This window comes from Arvicola amphibius, chromosome X (assembly GCF_903992535.2).
Source record: "Arvicola amphibius chromosome X, mArvAmp1.2, whole genome shotgun sequence".
NCBI classification, from domain to species: domain Eukaryota; kingdom Metazoa; phylum Chordata; class Mammalia; order Rodentia; family Cricetidae; genus Arvicola; species Arvicola amphibius.
Genome location: NC_052065.1, coordinates 5,690,491 through 5,710,216, shown reverse-complemented (window position 1 = coordinate 5,710,216; position 19,726 = coordinate 5,690,491). Strand labels below are relative to the sequence as shown.

At 38.1% G+C, this 19,726-nt stretch overlaps 1 protein-coding gene across 1 annotated transcript in view; it reads right to left on the bottom strand.

Annotated features, from left to right (window-relative positions):
- The window catches only part of Map3k15 (mitogen-activated protein kinase kinase kinase 15), a 116,084-nt gene that overhangs the window by 16,042 nt on the left and 80,316 nt on the right, over positions 1-19,726 (bottom strand). The window contains 9 exon segments of the mRNA XM_038316187.1: positions 7,152-7,200; positions 7,202-7,258; positions 7,482-7,580; positions 7,582-7,614; positions 10,053-10,188; positions 14,864-14,948; positions 14,951-14,978; positions 14,981-14,998; positions 16,840-16,927. Coding sequence (XP_038172115.1) covers positions 7,152-7,200; positions 7,202-7,258; positions 7,482-7,580; positions 7,582-7,614; positions 10,053-10,188; positions 14,864-14,948; positions 14,951-14,978; positions 14,981-14,998; positions 16,840-16,927 — 593 coding nt within the window.

Here is a 19,726-nt window from a genome sequence, read left to right as displayed (position 1 = left end):
CTCCAAGAGGCACCCTAGCCCACTCATGCCAGCCCTTAGACACCTGCCCCAGGTGATGGTATAGAATTCACAACACAGTGTCCAAAAGACCCACAGGTACTGACTCAGCCCCCTTGGGGTATATTCTACTGGAAGCTTCTGGGTAGTTTCCAAGGCAGGTTTTTCACACCCTCAGAAAAGAAAACATGTTCCATAAGGCAATTGTCTGATAGAGGAACCAAGCTATGATGTAGATACTAGAGCAAGGCATGAGACAGGGACCGCACAAGCAGTTTCCATGAGACCTTTAAACTCCTCAGTACACGGGTTTGAACGCCTTACTTAGGGACCTCTCATCCAAGTCAAGGGACTCAGCTTCAAGAGTGAAAAAAAATAGATGTGGGGTGGGTATTGAAAGCAGCTTCTTTTGAGAATAGTTCTAGATTGGTGACCTAGTGTCAAATAAGAAGAGCAAGAGTGAGGGAATCCCCAGGAGGATGTGGCCCATGGCAACTCAAGCAGTTTAAAGGATATTCCAGATATGTACATTTGAAAGGAGATCACACATGTTAGCTCTCCCATAGGTTCCTTGAGATGTTAGTGGTCCAAATTTCAAAATTTTATATTAAAATAGTAGTGAAAAGAGAAGTTCGTGCTACCTCCCATGGTGATGGAGACTGTCCTAATCATGCTGTCTAAGTGATGGCCTTGTGGGAAGCACCACTTCTTCCCAACCCAAAACTTTATAGCCAATAAGAGATTGATACTACATATTCCCCTCTGATAACCTGCATGGAGTACAGGCTGCTGAAGAAGTAAATGCAACAGCAGTATCACACCCTCTCGATGATGAGTTGAAGGTAACACAAACCTCAGATTCATGAAGTGGGAGCAGTTATAGCCATTTTGGTTTTAGATATTTTTCAAAGAACCACAGAGACAGTCTTCCAGGAAGTGCTTCCAAGGAAAGAAAAAGTGCAGTAGGTACTGGGTACAACATGAAGGATAAGTGCTTAGGGAGATGCAGGGGACACTCAGTCAATGGCCAGTCTAGGCACCCAACCATGATATGGGGGTCACATTCAGGGGATTCCAACAAGAGAAATGAACATCAAACACTAAACCCCAGAGAACAGGGATCCAGCTTACAATGGTGTTAATCAAGACACCGTTTAACCTGCCAATCTTTTTTCTTTGCCTTCCTGCAGTTGTTGTGAGTTAGGAAAGAGGTAGAGAAGAAGCAAGCACTCCTGACTGTAGAGAAGAGGTCACCGTCCACAATGCAGTGGGCATGGAGAGGGGCAAGGGAGTCGGCAGCATTAATGAGGACCAGAGCACTCATGAGTATAGAAGCCTATACCTTTCCCGTCACCCATTTGAACTGCTGTTTCCCTCAAGTTCCACTGTGACTCTGTCATCCAAGCAGCTGCAAAAGTCATGGGACAAACCAAATCTGTAATGGGCAATAGGAGACTAATATAATCTTTATGATGACTTTTTGTGTGCCACAGGTTCAACATATTCCATATAGAAACTTAGTCTTCTCAAAGGAATCTTCTAGCTCTCAAGCTCTAACTCAGAAGTTATAACTTCTAAATGCAAATTCACATTAAATGTTAAAATACAAATTGTATTTATTTAACAAATACTTGTTTTACTTGCTATGATCCAGGTGCCAGTCAAAATATTTCCATCAATATTGATCCATTCATCCTCGGTAACCCCCTGAGGTCTATTTTTGGTAAAACAGGTTTCTTTGGAGATTAATTTTCCATTTTGGAGGGAAACTTCTTAACTACAGGGAGGTCAAATAAGTAGGTGTTCTAAAGGGAAGCAAAATATTGCAGAGAAGTTCATTTTGGCTGGAAGTAAACAACTTGAAATAACTTCAGGAAGTCCATGAAACTGACTAGATGCTCTATTTACTCTTGAGGAAGGAGGGTCTTACACAGTAAAGACTGCTGAGTCACTCCTAGACTAGCCAAGCTGCCAGGAAGAAGCAGAGATGAACCAAGCAGTTTAAAACTAAAAAAGAGGGCTGGAGAGATGGCTCGGCAGTTAAGAGCAATGACTTCTCTTCTAGAGGTCCTGAGTTCAATTCCCAGCAACCACGTGGTGGCTCACAACTACCTATGATGAAATCTGGTGCCCTCTTCTGGCCTACAGGCAGGATGCTGCATATAAAAATAAATGAATAAATAAATCTTTTAAAAAATAAAAAAGAGAGAAAACAGCGAGACCAACCCAAATTGATTAGAAGAAACAAAACCCAGCCATGATGCCTAGAAGAGGCTTAGAACAACTGAACAACTGGAAAGGGCACTCTCAACCTTTTTAGGCTACCTACAGGCTATATAGTGTGCTCCAGGTTCCCAGCTTTGGTGAGCTATTACCCCTTGCTGGAATAGGTTTGGTGATACAGCTGTCTTGAGTCGTCTCTGTTCCTGTAAGTAACCTCTCATCTGTATTCCGTAAGTATCCAATGAAAACTCATTGGTTCACCAAAGTGGACATTGGTGGCACTCATACTTTTTTTCTATCATGAACTGTCTATCTGGGAAGAGTAGAATGTATGTTGTCGTTTTTCAGGAAAAATACGTCCCACATCATTTTACTCAATAAAAATCTGAGAGATAGATAGTAATTTATATGTCCAAGGTGACACAAGAAGCAAGTGTTGAGCCAGAAACTGGGGACCTGCTCATCTTTGATTGGAGGGTATTTATAGCTATAGACCAAATAAAGTTCCTGCTGTTGTTCTAATCTTTAAGTATGTGTGTAAGAGCGATATAAACATACATTCACACAAAGGTTCCTGTGTGAGTGATCACAGAAGAACCTTTATCATTCATAATTTGGGAGACTATTCAGGTGGAAAGGAATGAAGTCCTGGTAATGCCATAATATGGATGAGCCTTGGAAACATCACTGAGGAAGGTAGGTAAATGTTTTTAGAATGTGTATTGCCATATTACATGTGCAGGAATATCCCAAACATGCAAATCTGCACACATACCGAGTCAATCCAATGACTTTCTGGAATTAAAACTAGGGCTGGCTGCACGGGGGCACAGGGATATTGCAGGGGAAACAGAAATGTTTAAAAATTGAATTGGAGCAATGGCTGCAGGATGTGGTAAATTTGCCAGACACCATTGAATCATGCATTTCAAATGGGTGCTCTAACTACACTAAGTTTTATCTCCATAAAGTGTTAAACCTACCACAATAAGGACAAAAAGGCTCAGTGTGTGGTTCAGTAATAGAGCACTAGCATGGTCCTGGTTCCAGCCCCAACACTGTTCAAAATTGAGTTCTGTTACTGTAATTAGTTTATCATACCCAAGGCAAAGGCCCTTCATAGGAACATAGGAAGGAAGGGATTCAGGGCATGCAACTGCCTGAGATTATTGTTTCTCCTAACAAGATTCAGAAAATTTCAGAGCATCTATGAGGAAAAGTTCCACCATTATCCACCATAACCAGAGTTCTGTACCAGCCAGCTGAGACTCCTTTACAGAACTCTTCTGTTTTGTAAAGAGTAATTACATGCAGGAGAATTTCCTCACCAAAATGAGATCCCTCCTTTATTATCCCCTAAACACCCCTGCATTATTTTGCAGTGCAAAACTCATGCCTCCTTAAGCCAATTACGTGAGAAATGTGATATGCAATAATGAATTATACATGTGTTTTCCATGTGATTTTTTTCTCCTGAGGGATGCTAATTATGAAATAAACTGTTGGTGTTTTATGATTTTGAAATAGTTCTGTGTCATATCAGATCCCCTCTTGCTACATATAGCCAAGCTAATTGTGGCTTCCAAAGAGGAAGATATGTTATTTTCAATTACAGCTGTAAAATGAGAAGATAAAAGGGGGGTCAGTCTTATATACATATTCATATGTAAATAAGGGCATATTTATATCAGAAATCATAAGTGAAGATCAACATATTCTTTATGTGGAAAATGTTAATGGAGTCCTGGCGTAGTCTTGTCCCATTTTAAGACACATGTACCTCCTTTGGACTTATAACTAAAAAGTCATTTTTGATAGATTAACATTCCCTTTGGTTGGGGGGGTCATATCTCCACTGTGGGTGCCCAGGGACTAATACACAACAGTTCTCTTATTGAAGAAAAGTCCTTTAAAACTGGAACATTATTTACCACAAATAAGACCAAATTTGTCCATTCTACAACTTTGGCCATTTCACGGACAGAACAATCAATTACCTTACTTATTTCAGAACTATAAAGTTATGAGAGCTGTTTCACAGTTCTGTCAAGAATGTTCTTTGTGATCGTCATGCTCCTCCCTAGGAGACCACAACCTTATTAAAAATCAGCACTTCTTTCCAAGGATCAAATTTTAGCTATCGTTGCTTTTAAGCAGGGACTCCAAAAAGCCACAGGTAGCTTATGAGAGGCCTTATACCTACTGGTCTGGTAAATGGAAAACCAGCTGGCAATTTATATCACCTTTGAATCAGTCCCTGTCAACATTCAGAGAGTTTTATTGCCAACAGGTGGACAAAATGTAGTCGTTCAAATTCACATAAAATACCCTGTTTCCCCAGGATAATTAGCCTCCCTTGGAAACATAATCATATCAAAATGCAAAGTGTTAGAATTTACTATAGTAAAGATCTATTTTATGATAGACCAATAACATGGTCCTATAAGTACACATAAATTACCATTATTTGACCTGGTATGCCACCAACTGTGAAGACATAATGCCATTTTACTGATGACTGAGAACCCTTAGGGAAAACCTCAGCGAGTTTCTTTGTCTACCCAACCTATCAGAGGCCAACGAGGAAAGTAGGGCAATATTGGTGTACATCATATTGAGAAAGTTGAAAGAATTTTAAAGTTCCAAGTACAATAGTTTTATCTTCCGATGAAGAATCAAAATGGATGGAGTTTGAAACAATCATTCCCAAGTGAGGTACTCAGACCCCCCAAAGACAAATATTGTGTGTTTTCTCTTATATCTGGATGCCAGCTTTTAAGTTTTAGAGATGTTTCATTCTGAAAACCAGACGGTTAGGTCCTTAGTAGGGGACCAGGAGGGAATAGAGGATCTTCCAAATAAGGGGAATAGAGTATCAGTGTTATAAGCGGAAGGGGAAACTAAAATAAGAAGGGGGTAAATGAGGAGGGGGGTGGAGGAGAGAGTAAAGAAGGGAATATGGAGATAGACAATTATCACTAAAGGCCTTTGAAAAGTCATTATGGAAATTTGCTGCTCTAGAAGCGTCTCAAAATACATCCATATAGGAAAGGAAGTAAAGGGATTCACTGTATAATGGGGAAGATAATGCACAAACTAGATATCATATGCTACCAAATAACCTCCACTGCTAGGAATGGATTACATCTTCTTGAGTCATTGCTAAAGGGGTCCCACAGAACCCCTAAACACCACTGGTATCAATCAAAGTATTAGTACTCGCCATAACCTGATGGAATGCCTTATGCTGAAGATACAACTTACTTCTATCATCAAACATGGAGATATCAATTAACAACAAGTGCCAACAACAAGTTTTAAAACTTTATTTATTTAATATACTTTTGGTGTAGCTGTAAGGGCGTTGGATCACCTGTAACTGTAATTTCAGACAGTTGTGTGAGCTGTCATGTGGGTGTTGAGAATTGAGTCTGGGTTCTCTGGAAGAGTAGCCAGTGCTCTTAACCACTGAACCATCTTTCTATCCCCCCCAACTAGCACTTTTACCCCCTACTGATTAGTGTTCATGTTGCTTGGAAATTACTTTACATATGTCAGAGGAGAAAAGCAAACATCAATATTATGAAGCTATAAACCCGCCACCTATGACAGTGACCTGCCCTGCATGATAAAACTGGTACAACAGAGGCACACATTGGAGTACCCCAATATCTTTTCAATTGGATTTAAAACCCACTCGATGAAATGGAACCCATACATGATACTGTCAAGAACATGAGAAAATAGTGGGACATGGGCCTAGTTGAAAGCCTACTAAATCTGCTAAAGGAACACAGTAATGACTCCCAATGACAGACTACTGTTATCTGTAGATCAATGTTTCACTCAGCCCTTATCAGAGACAATTTTTCTTATAGTAGGTGGGAATTACCACAGACTCACAAATGAACAATGTGCAGAAAGTGAGAGACTTTGGAACACTCATCCCTAAATGGGATGTCTTTATCAAACCTCTCCCCTCAAGGCTCAGGAATCTATGCAGAAGATGAGCCAGAAGAGGCAGATGACTCCAAGAACATCTTCCAGACACTACAGGATTGATACACATATGAACTCACAGAGACTATGACAGTATGCCCAAGACCTGCACAGGTCCAAAACAGACAACACTCCCAAAACTGAAAAGGAGACACAAAGTTCCAACCCTAACCAAGAAGCTATTTGTAATTGATACCTGCTAGCAAAGGGCAAATCTTAGATTGTCATTTGGTATCTCAACCACAGTCTTGGGCAGGCAGGGTCCATGCCCAGGAGTAACTGGCCAACATAAAACAGACGATTCCATGTTTTTTACACACTTTTTGTTTTGTTTTAGTATTTTTTGTCTGTCTTTACAAGACTGTTTTGATTTTATTTTTTTAAAGATTTATTTATTTATGTATACAGTATTCTCAGTGCTCTGTCTGCAGGCCAGAAGAGGGCACCAGATCTCAATACAGATGGTTGTGAGCCACCATGTGGTTGCTGGGAATTGAACTCAGGACCTTTGGAAGAGCAAGTGGTGCTCTTAACCACTGAGCCATCTCTCCAGCCCCCTTGATTTTCATTTTGTAACACACACACCAGGAGAAGAGGAGGGAGGGAAGGAGGGAGGGAGGGAGGGAGGAGGGAGGGAGGAGAGAGAGAGAGAGGAGAGAGAGAGGAAGAGGAGAGAGACGGAGAAACAGACAGACAGACGGAGAGAGAATTAAGTTGGTGGGTAGTAGAAAAGGAAGGTAAAGATCTTGGAGGAGCTTGGGAAGAAAGGAAAGGTATGATCAAATCTATATTCTATGGAAAAGTCTTTAAATTTAGAAAAATCAAATATTGTATACTCTGTGCTGTAAAGGTGACCATAAGTAGTTATTAGAGGACCACAGATTTAGAAGAAGCTTTGATGGGCAACACACAGCCAGTTCTGCTCTGCTTACCCGCAAAGGTCTCCGTGCATGGGTTAATTCCTGCAAGGCGTTTAGATGTTTCCAAAATCAGAGATTTTTACCACTCCACTATAGGTGTTCACCAGAACATTATCGCCCTTTGGGAAAAAGAACAGCATTGAGTGTGCAAGTCAAGATTAAGCAAACCCGAAGCCTATAGTGTGGGACCTTAATAAATTCTCTCTAAAAAGACTGAACCTGACAGGATAGTGTGGGGCTATCCTGCTAAGCACTCTCCCTCTGTATACAGACTATTTTGCCATACTATAGTGAAGGCTTAAAAAAAAAACCACCACTTTGATGGCTTAGAGAAGCTCATACCTTTATGTCCTGTGAACATATCTGATTTTCATGGAGATACTTCAGGCTTCTTCCAGGATCTGTTTGGTAAAACTTGATAGTGGGTTCCTTCATTGGTCCCCCATTTGGATCGCAAGAGAGCAGAAAGGGCTTCCTAGAAAGTGACATAACAACACCAACCAAACCAAACAAACGAAAGGAACCAAACCAAAAAATAAAACAAAAACCAACAGGACTGATAAAGATTCATTTGTAATGGGTCAGGGAATATAAAACTATAGTGATGTTTTTAACCCTATACTAATTTTCAGCTATGATGATCACTATTCAATTACAATGTTATGAGATTTATTATTATTTCAATGCATACACATTTATCTTAGCTCTTGTTCATTGCCAGGCACCTTTCCAGAAGCTGTTACATGTATTATCTCATTTTAACGTACCCAATGATTAGTTGAGATGGGGCTATTTAATATCCCAATAATGTTTATAGTAATTATTACTCCACTTTTTACAATTTATTTAACCAGAAAACTGAATCTTTATGACTAGACCCATTCAAACTAACAGTTATAGATAAAAAAATTACTTCTAATACTCCATTGGTTACATGTAGTGATTTCATACATAAAGCACTGGCATTTGGTTTTATTATCCATTTGTTTATGTTTGCTATATCTCTTTAAAAGTAACTGTGCCCAATGTGATATGAAAGTGTGTATTAGGGATACTGGGTATAAAAATGGTTTAAGGGGGTGGCCATAGGGAGATGGAGGATGGTAGGGATGGTAGAAGGGGTTTATCAAAACTAGGATGCATTTAAAATCATGTAAGAAACCCATTCTATTTTTGTAACTAATTAAAAATAGAATTAAAACATCTGACAGGAAGTTATCCTGCATGGGTGGGTAATGCTGTTCCCAGAATACATAAATCTTTAAGATTGATTTTATTTATGTGTAATGTGCATGTAGGAGCTTGCAGGTATCATAAGCATCCTTTGAAACTGGAGTCACAGACAGTGTGAGCCACTGTGTGGGTTCTGGGATCAGCAAATGCTCTTAAACATCAAGCATCTCTCCAGCCAAGCTATAAGTTTTTAAATAAAAATTTCTCAGTGCAAAGTATGGGATACCTCCCTATGACTTGCTTACAGGCAAGGCCCCCAGAGATTTTCAAAACAAAATAGGCTATTGCCATTGCTCTTGATTGCCCACCAGAACTAGTTAATAGGACTACTGCTAAATACACCACCTACTTTGTTTACAGGACATAGAGATATCAACTGGAATTGGCCAGGGAACATAACTCTCTGCTGGCTACTCTTCATCAGGACCATAAAGTTGTTATGCAGCTTGGCAGAGAAGAAAGATAGTGAGTGGTTATACATAGTGGTCAACCCTACATACTTTGCTATTGACCAGGCTAGCAAGATGTGCACACTGAAGCAATAGTGGCATAATCGTATAAGGGGTCGCCAATTATTTTTGTTGTATTATAGTTCTATTCCCCTAGAGGGAATAAATGCCTGTACTGTAATCTGACCAAAAGTCTATATAACTGAGTTAGATCATAGGCCACAGAGGAGAAATCTGTTACTGTGCTTAGCTAATGGACATGTCAATTACATATATATTTGTGTTTATACTCCAAAGACTAGTACTGCTATCAGATGTGGCCAGAGAAGTCTTTTGGTAGTAGGAAGTGGTTAATGCAGGCTCGTAACTGGTCAAAGCACTAGGAATAAATGATTGTTGAGTTCTGAGTCCTAACTGCGACACTTCTATCATTCTTCTCCAAGGACTAGAGAACATTACAGAAGAGGAAATGGAAGGAATCTAAGAGCCAGAAAATGGGGAGGAATTGTAGGAAACAAGGTCATTTGAAAATGGCATGTCCATTGCAATTATAAACACATAGCAACTTAAGTTACCTTGCCTATGAGCTGCATAAGATTGGGCCATTCAATATTTCATCACGGATAGGGAAGGCCAGTGAGGCTATTAGCAGTTAATAGTTGTAGAGGTGACTTTCTTTAATGGTGTAGACACTGATATGTTACCCGTGCTCCAATTAAACAAACAAACCCTAAACATTCTCAAATAAGCAACCAATTAAACCCAGTGGGTCACAAAAAAGGTATGAAAGAGAGGGACTGTTTGGAAGAAGAAAGGGTCACCAGGAAGGGAAAAGAGACAGCAGAGGATAATGTAGGATAAATAAGATAATAATGTATTATATGCATGTATAAAGTTATAAAAAAAGTTCCAGTGTCCCTTTTCCATCCTTTTCCAAACCACCTCTAAACTCCTAGGCTGAGAAGAGCAAAGCTCAAGGCCAGAGATACTGTTCTCCTCAACTCTTTGTCTCCAATGTTGGCACTCAGTAGACAGTCAGTATTTTAAGCAGAATAAACAAGCCTGAAATAAACTGTTTATGTGACCTTTGCAAAGTTGTATAAAACTCTTCTGAAAAACCAATATTTTCCAATCTCCAAAAGGTCTGTCACTTGTTAAATGGTGAGATAATCAATGATATTCAGATTGTATTGTCATAAGCGATTTTCAGAACGCAAATTCAAAAGAGTACCTACTTACCTCCAGGCACCTGCTCCATAAATATCTTAATGTAGCCATTCTCGGAAACAGAGCCTAGGTATTGAACAATGTTGCGATGCTTGAGATATTTGTGCAGGGCTATTTCTTCATGCAGAGGCTGAGAGTACCTATTGCAGAAAAAAAAAAAACCAAAGACCTGTGTCACTGTCTCAATCCCAGGGCTCCAGGCCCTAATAGTCCTTTAACAGTATCCACCTTGCTGCTAACCATCCCTTATGGGATCCTCTCCTCAGATTACATGAGAATATTAAATTCCTACCTGTAAACATGGGATTCAGGCGAGTATCCCTAATCCAAAAAGCTACATGATCAAAACATTTGACATATCAACATGACCCAGAGGAAAATGCCACACTCAGCATTGTGTGCTGCTTTCATTGTCAAAATGAAGACACACCAAAAGGCGGAGAGATAGTATCCAACTTAACAAATCAGAAATGAAAAGGGGGACATAACAACAGACATGGAGGAAATACAGAGTACATCAGGTCATACTTAAAATCCTGTACTCCACAAATTGGAAAACTTACAGGAAATGAACAATTTTCTGGATAAATATCACTTACCAAAATTAAATCAAGACTAGAGAAGCAAATTAAATAGACCTATAACTGCTAAATAACTGCTAAAGAAAGAGAAACAGTCATCAAAAGTCTCCCAGCCCAAAACACCCAGGATCAGATGGTTTCAGTGCAGAATTCTACAAGATTTTCAAAGATGAACTAATACCAGTACTCCTCAAATTGTTCCACACAATAGAAACAGGATAGTCAAACTCTTTTTACGAGGTATAGTTACCCTGAACCCAAACCACACAGATACTTACTAAAAAAGAGAAATTACAAACCAATCTCACTCATGAACATCGATGCAAAAATACTCAATAAAATACTGGCAAACTAAATCCAAGAACACATCAGAAAAATCATTCATCATGACCAAGTAGGCTTTATCCCTGAGATGCAGGGATGGTTCAATATACAAAAATCTGTCAATGTAATCCATCATATAAACAAACTAAAAGAAAAAAACCACATGATCATCTCATTGGATACTTAAAAAAGCCTTCAACAAAATAAAACACCCCTTTATGATAAAAAGGGATACAAGGAACATACCTAAAAATAATAAAGGCAATATACAGCAAGCCAACAGCCAACATCAAACTAAATGGAAAGAATCTCAAAGTGATCCTACTAAAATGAGGAACAAGACAAGGTTATCCACTCTCTCCATATCTATGCAATATAGTACTTGAGGTTATAGCAAGGAATACAAGACAACAAAAAGGAGATCAATGGGATACAAATCGGAAAAGAAGTCAAACTCTCACTATCGCTGATGATGTGATAGTTTACATAAGCGACCCCAAAAATTATCTCAAGGAACTTCTACAACTCATAAACACCTTCAGTAATTGTGGAGGCCCAAAAAATGTGAGCATATTTCCATCCTGACAGATGGTCAGGGTATGCAAGCATGCTTTTGCTTCTTCTTTTTAATTGGCGGTTACCTGGAAAAGGGCTGCATTTAGGAGACTTGGTCTAGGGTGGCTTCACTGCCTAAACAATGCTAATGACTTGATGTCTCAAAATGTTAACGCAATTAACTGTTCAAGTTGTCCTTTGTATCATGTTAAAGAAGTCTTTTGTTGCCTTTGTCTCCCTTTTGTATTGGGGTATAAAAGTGTATGGAAAATTAAACATGGACAATTTCTGTTTTCACTGGAATGCCCTCCCGGTACTATTCTATGGTTTCTGTTTTACTGTTTTTCATGCATCCTCGTATTCTTTACTAATTTTTCTAAATCTCCACGCACTGATCCTGGAAAGTGGTGTTTTGTCGAGGCTGGTCCCTGACAAGTCATGTAGCAGGATATAAGATTAACTTGAAAAAATCAGTAGCCCTCCTTTACACAGATGATAAATGGGCTGAGAAAGAAATCAGAGAAACATCACCCTTCACAATAGCCACAAATCACAAAATATCTTGGAGTAACTCTAACCAAACAAGTGGAAGACCTGTATGAAAAGAACTTTAAACCTTTGAAGAAATTGAATAAGACACAAGAAAATGGAAAAATCTTCCATGCTTATGGGTAGGCAGAATTAACATAGTAAAAATGGCAATCTTACCAAAAGCAATCTATAGATTCAATGCAATGCCCATCAAAATCCCAGCAAAATTCTTCACAGATCTTGAAAGAACAATACTCAACTTTATATGGAAAAGCAAAAAACCCAGGATAGACAAAACAATTCTGTACAATAAAGGAACTTGTGGAGGCATCACAATCCCTGACTTCAAACTCTACTACAGAGCTACAGTACTGAAAACAGCCTGGTATTGGCATAAAAACAGACATCAGGACCAATGGAATGGAATCGAAGACATGGATATCAATCCACACATCTTTGAACACCTGATTTTTGACAAAGAAGCAAAAAATACCAAATGGAAAAAAGAAAGCATAGTTAACAAATGGTGCTGGTATAACTGGATATCAACACGTAGAAGAATGAAAATAGGCCCATATCTATCACCATGCATAAAGCTCAAGTCCAAATGAATCAAAGACCTCAATATAAATCCGACCACACTGACCCTCATAGGAGAGAAAGTGGGAAGTACACTTGTACACATTGGCACAGAAGACCACTTCCTGAATATAACCCCAGTAGCACAGACACTGAGAGAAACAATTAATAAATGGGACCTCCTGAAACTGAAAAGCTTCTTTAAGGAAAAGGACAGTCAACAAGACAAATGGCAGCCTACAGAATGGGAAAAGATCTTCACCAACTCCACATCAGATAGAGGGCTGATCTCCAAAATATACAAAGAACTCAAGAAATTGGACGCCAAAAAGAACAAATAATCCAATAAAAAATGGAGTACAGACCTAAACAAAAAACTCTCAACAGAGGAATCTAAAAATGGTTGAAAAACACTTATGGAAATGTTCAGCATCATTAGCCATCAGAGAAATGCAAATCAAAACAACTCTGAGATTCCATCTTACACCTGTAAATTTGGCCAAGATCAAAAACACTGATGACAACTTATGCTGGAGAGGATAAGGGGTAAAGGGAACACTCCTTTATTGCTGGTGGGAGTGCAAGCTGGTACAACCCCTTAGGATGTCAGTGTGGCGATTTCTCAGAAAATTATAAAACAACCTTCCTCAAGACCCAGCAATACCACTTTTGGGTATATATCCAAAGGATGCTCAATTGTACCACAAGGACATGTGCTCAATTATGCTCATAGCAGCATTATTTGTCATAACCAGAACCTGGAAACAAGCTAAACGTCCCTTGACTGAAGAATGGATAAAGAAGATGTGGCACATTTACACAATGGGAAAAAAAATGACATCTTGAAATTTGTAGGCAAATGGATAAATCTAGAAAATGTCATATTGAGGTAACCCAGACCCAGAAAGAAAAATATGTATTCACTCATAAATGGCTTTTAGACATGAAGCAAAGAAAACCAGCCTACAATTCACAATCCCAGAGCATTAGCACCTAGAGTTGGAGGCAACACTGCCTACTATGGTAGATATGTCTATGGCCCATGATTATTTCTGTTGGGGTCATGATTGTGTACATACATTCTCTACAGAATCACTCAACAGTAAGCACTGCTGTGTTTTTGTTTAGATTTAGATGAGGTTTAAATTTAAAATAAAGTAAACTAAGAACATGAAGTTGGATGGGTAGGGAAATAGGGGGTGGATCTGGGAGGACTTGGGAGAGTGATGTGGGAGTGTCATCTGTCTATCTGTTGTTTCATTGGTTAATAAAGAAAACTGCTTGGCATGATAGGGCAGAATTTAGGTAGGCGGAGTAGACAGAACAATGCTGGGAAGAAGGCAGTGAGGCAGACACTTCAGGGAGTCGCCATGATTCTCTCCAAGATGGATGCAGGCTAGAATCTTCTGGGTAAGCCACCACCTCATGGTGCTACACAGATTACTAAATATGGGTTAATCAAGATGTGAGAGTTAGCCAGTAACGAGGCTAGAGCTAATGGCCAAGCAGTTTTTAAATGAATACAATTTGTGTGGTTATTTACGGGCTAAGCTAGCTATGCGGAGCCGGGCGGATGAAAGCAGGTCTGCCCGCTGCTCCTTCTACAGGAGAGGACAAAGAATATGATCAAAATCTAATGTTAAAAAAATTCAAAAATGTGATAATAAAATTGCTAAGTTGTAATACTGAGGGTAGAAAATAGCTCCAAATCTATGGTAAGGTTGAGACCACAGTTATAACAAAATTTGTATTGTGAAACTCTGAGTTTTCACTGCATTTAAGTTCTGTAATGATATATCCAGACAAATCATAGCCATTTTCAATTGTTACAGTGTAAATTTTAAGAGCACTCAATCAAGGCTGGAGATGTAGCTCAGTGGTAGAGTGCCTTGCCTAGTATGCCGAGGACCTGGGTTTCTATCCCCAGCCACTGAAAATCAAAGAGAAAAAAATTTCTCAGTCACATTTTAAAATATTTTCCAATAGTTGCATAAAAAGTAAATTTTCAGACATAGTTGTGGGAAGAATACAATTTCTTTTGAAGTATGATAGTCTTATAAACTTTTAAGTAGTTGATTTTCTTAATATATTTATAAAGAACAAAAGCAGATTACCCTTATATATGATCATCCTAGTTCTGACAACATAGGTAGCCACACTATCTGTGGACATAGATTAAAATCCTTACACCATCAGTGGTAGGCTGGGATACAGATTGCTGAAATGGAGGACAGTCCCAACTTGCCTGTTATCTTTCTCTGGGATTCCTTGATGGCTATTCGTACTTTGATTACTGAGATCTCGGCCAGCATACACAAGCCCATAGGAGCTTTCCCCAAGACAACTCTCTCCCCATTTCCTCATCATGGTCATATTCATACTAAACAAGGTAAACAATGGACAAAAAAAGGACAAAACACAACTTATTGAAAGAAGCCCAAATTTATCTAACAAGTTTTCATAATTACAAAGCATTATTTGAGTGCCAAGCAAAATATGGTTCTTAGGCTATATACTTTTAATTTAACAATTATTCTCATCTGTTTATGTATTTATAGAATGACTTAATAAAATGTAATTTCAGAAAAGTAAAAATAAGACTCACCTGTATATTACCTGGCTTACCTTTTTGAGATTTTCCACCATTTTAATGCTGCAATTTAAAACTTTCTAAGCATGTTAAATACCACAAATCAGTATCTTCCTGCATGATCGCTTATCAACTTGTCAGCAAACAAACCTCTCTCAATAGCCCAGGAAAGAATTAAAAGTCAATCAATGTTAACATCTTAATATTGTATATGCATGTTGGGAGGACTCCCTTTCAGTCATCTAGATCTAGCACATGTTGCAAATACATTTTACAATTAAGATAAACTGTTAGTCCATTTCATCTGTCTTCTCATAAAAACCTGTTGTGACCCTGCCTGATGTGGTAGCACATGCCACATTCCAGCACTCAGGAGGCTAAGACAGGAAGTTCATGAGAGCTCAGGGTTATCTGGACTACAAAGGAAAAAAAACCTGTCTTACAAAGCAAAAGAAGCCAGTGAGATGCTCAGTTGGTATCATGCTTACCACGCAAGCCTGGTGACCTGAGTTCAACCCCCCAAATGCCATAGAAAGGAGAGAATTAAGTCCAAGAGTTATCCCTTGACTTCCACACATAGCATGCACATACACAGCAAAATGAAAAATGACAAGTATAATAGCCACTTCATGCAGCTACATTTAAATTTATTAAATTTAATTTATTAAAATTTATGTAATTATTAAAACAAAGATGACAGTAGTCTAAGCAACTCTATGTTAAAACAGAGAGGCAAAGCAATGAGTATTCTGGGGTTTGGCCATGTCCTCACTGTTTGTACTTACCCCAGAGCAATTTATACACTAATCCGTAATTCCTTCCTATAGGGTGTTCATGACAATCAATACACAATTAAGCTGACTTAAAGGGTCCTCACTGTCTGACAGACTTATTTCACAGCTTCTCCCTTCGATACCTGTTGTCTTTACAGGAATCACTCACTTCACTTCTGCAATACACTTTTGATTGTCAGCTAATAATTCTTGTACCTGACCCAATAACTAAATGAACCCTTTCGATACTTGTTGAAGAAAACCTTAAGAATTAATTCAGTCTGACTTCAAAATATAATAAAATTTTCAAGAAATTGTAATTACTGGAGAACTTGAATTAGTGACAAATCCGAATGACTGCAAGATTAAATACAAATAAATGATGTAGTCAATCGGGGACAACTTGGGCTGTCCAATGAGTTATGATAAGGTCACTTTCCTCAAGTGATTCCACCTGATACACTGGATACAGTTAATATACCATGTGCAATAGATATAACTAAGTCCATCTAGGCAAAAATTGGTTTCCAGCTTGTTCAAATATCTCTCTTGGAGTCTCATAAGTATATTAATTAGAAAAATATACTTGCATAGTTATGCATAAAAGAAAACTTTAATGTACCCATGGCTATTTTTCTTAATATTCTGACTGACAGGATCCTATGATCATAAGATTATTCTATAGACACTTTAAACTTATTTCTGAGACCATGGACAATGATGTCTGGCTGGTTTCAAAGGTATCTTTAACTATGTTTAATACAGGAATCACATGAAAATTGAGACTTTTTCTTTAAGCACCAACAGTGTATGTATATTAAAGGATGTTTTCCTAGTTCTGGATCTTCTGTGATTTACCTCTAAGGTGTCTCCATCCGTCTCTCCCTCCAACTCCACTGTACTGCCCACTCCATTGTTTAGCATCTCTTTGACCAAAGAGCAAAACCTAGAACAGCAAATGTCACAGAATACCACCCATCAGGAATGCTCTTTCCCCTTATGTTAACTTACCTTATTGTATTACATTATACTGAAACATAAAATAAACAAGTTATGGAACAATCGTTCTATTCTTGGTTTGACATGGTACTTTAGTGATTCCCTAATCTAGTTCAAAACATATGCGATATGTAAGTCCCCTTCAGGAAGTATCTCTATCAACTAACTAGTTGGTTACCTGAGACTAAAGTACCTCTCTTAATGTAGCACATATGTAAAATACAACAAGAACAGTTTCACTTCTAGTGAACTGAAGGCTTCTTTTTGTAGGTTCCCGCCATAGACTAGAGTTAACTATATTTTCTATATAGGTACCACATTTCTTTATCCACTTATCAGCTGATAGACACTTAAACTGTTTCCATTTTTGGCTATTAAGTGCTGAGATACACTTGGGAGTACAGATGTTCCTTTGACAGACTAATTTCAGGTCAGAATAGAGTGATGATTACCAAAGGAGGAAGACAGCAGAGGACAGCGAGGGATAGAAAAAGATGATCAGGGGCTGGAGAGATGGCTCAGTGATTCAGAGCACTGGCTGCTCTTCCAGGGAACCTGTTTTAAATTCCCAGCACCCACATGGCAGCTCACAACTGCCTGGAATTCTAGTTCCAGGGGATCCAATATCCTCACATAGACATACAAGCAGACAAGACACAAATGCACATATGATAAGAATAAATCACTAAAAAAGAAAGAAAAATATGATCAATGGATACTAGGCTATATTTAGTTAGGATAGATATGTAGATCAATGAAATAGAAGTCTATAAATTTAGAGGGCCAACTCATTTATAAGAGTGCCAAGATTATTTGATGGAGAAAAGAATATTCTTTTCAACAAATGGTATTGGGACAATTAAGTACCACACACAAAAGTTCAGTTATATTCCTATCTTATAGTATATTAAAAATTAATTAAAGGGATGGTGACATAACTCAGTGGGTAAAGTCGCTTGCTGCCAGACCTAAAGACCTAAGTTTAATTCCTGGGATCCACATACAAGAAGGAGAAAACCTATTCTAGCAAGTTGGCTTTTCACTGCAATGTGAGTACCTTGGCATGCCCCCAACAATAAGTAAAATGAATTAAAATGCACCAGATATCTAAATATGACAGCCAAACCTATTAAATTTATAGAACCACAGAACATTTCTATAAAAATAAATTCTATAATAAATAACCATAGAGTACCTCGAATTAGGCAAAACACTTTTTATTTAAATTTCGATTTTATTTATGTGTGTTTATGTGCCTGCTAATCAGTACTATACCATGTGTGTGCAGTGATCATGGTGGCCAGAAGAGGGCAATGGATCCCCTGCATGTGATGTTACAGGTGATTGTGAACTGCTTGTGTGGATTCTCTGTAAGTACTCGAAACTGCTGGAGCCATCTCCAGCCCCTAAAACCTTAAGCATAAACACAAATGTCAGATGACAAAAATGGATAAACCTAATAATTAAAATGTTCTGTTATAAGTAATACTATTAGTGTATGAAAAAACCACCAAAGAATGGAAGAAGGTCTTATAAATGTATCTGGGTATGTATGGAGAATATACAAGTTAATAAATAATAACAATAATAAATAACAACAGACAAATAACCCAACTAAAATTAGACAAACATCAATTTCACTAGCTGATCCAAGATAACATCATGAGTAATAATATTGACTGTGATAGTTTGAAAGAAAATGGTTTCCAAAGGGAGTGACACTATTAGGAGTGGCCTTATTGGAGTAGGTGTGGTTTTGTTGGAGGAAGTGTATTACTGTGGAGGCGGGCTTTGAGGTATCATATATGCTCAGGATACACACAGTGAGACAGACAACTTCCTGTTGCCTACAGATCTTTGTTACCTGTCTAGCACCATGTCTGCCTGCATGCCATCATGTCCTACCATGATAATGAACTGAACCTCTGAAACTGTAAGCCACCACCTCAATTAAGTGTTTTTCTTTATAAGAGTTGCTGTGGTCATGGTGTCTATTCACAGTAATAGAAACCCTAGGACAATGAGTATCCTTTGATATGAGTTACTAAGTAATATAGTATCTTTTTTCCTACTTCATATACATAATGCACATATAATCATGAGGGAAACAGCAAACAAAACCCTCACGTTAAAAGACTACAACATATAATGCCTGTGCGCTCTGAAAGTATTAAATCTTCAAGGTGAGAGAAGACTTTAATACAGAGATGGCAACTAAATGCAGCACATGATCATAGACTGGACTGCAAACCAAAATAAAATACCTTGTTTTGGTATAAAAAACATTAGGAGGAAAATAAATGAAATTTGTACTAGAATATAAACCCATGCAATCTTAATTCCCAATTATGTAAACTATAGTAAGTATATAAGTGAATATTCCCGTTTAGGAAATATACTGCAATACTTAGAGGCAATGCAGCATTATCTCTATGGCTTACTCTCATTATTTAGAGAAAAATCATGCATATAGAAACAATATAATATGACTATAGAAAAATGGTATCACTGAGAATTCTGTATAAAACATGTTGGAAATTATTTCTACTTTATTGAGACTTTCTGTAGTTTTTCAATATTGGGGCAAAGGAATTGAACACACATTTCTTTAAAGAGGATACCAAAGTGTCCAGTCACCATATGAAAAGATAACTAGAATCATTTGTCATTAGGGAAATGCAAACCAAACACACAATGCAATTCAAACAAATATCAATTATAATAGCTAGAACTAAAAGAACAAACA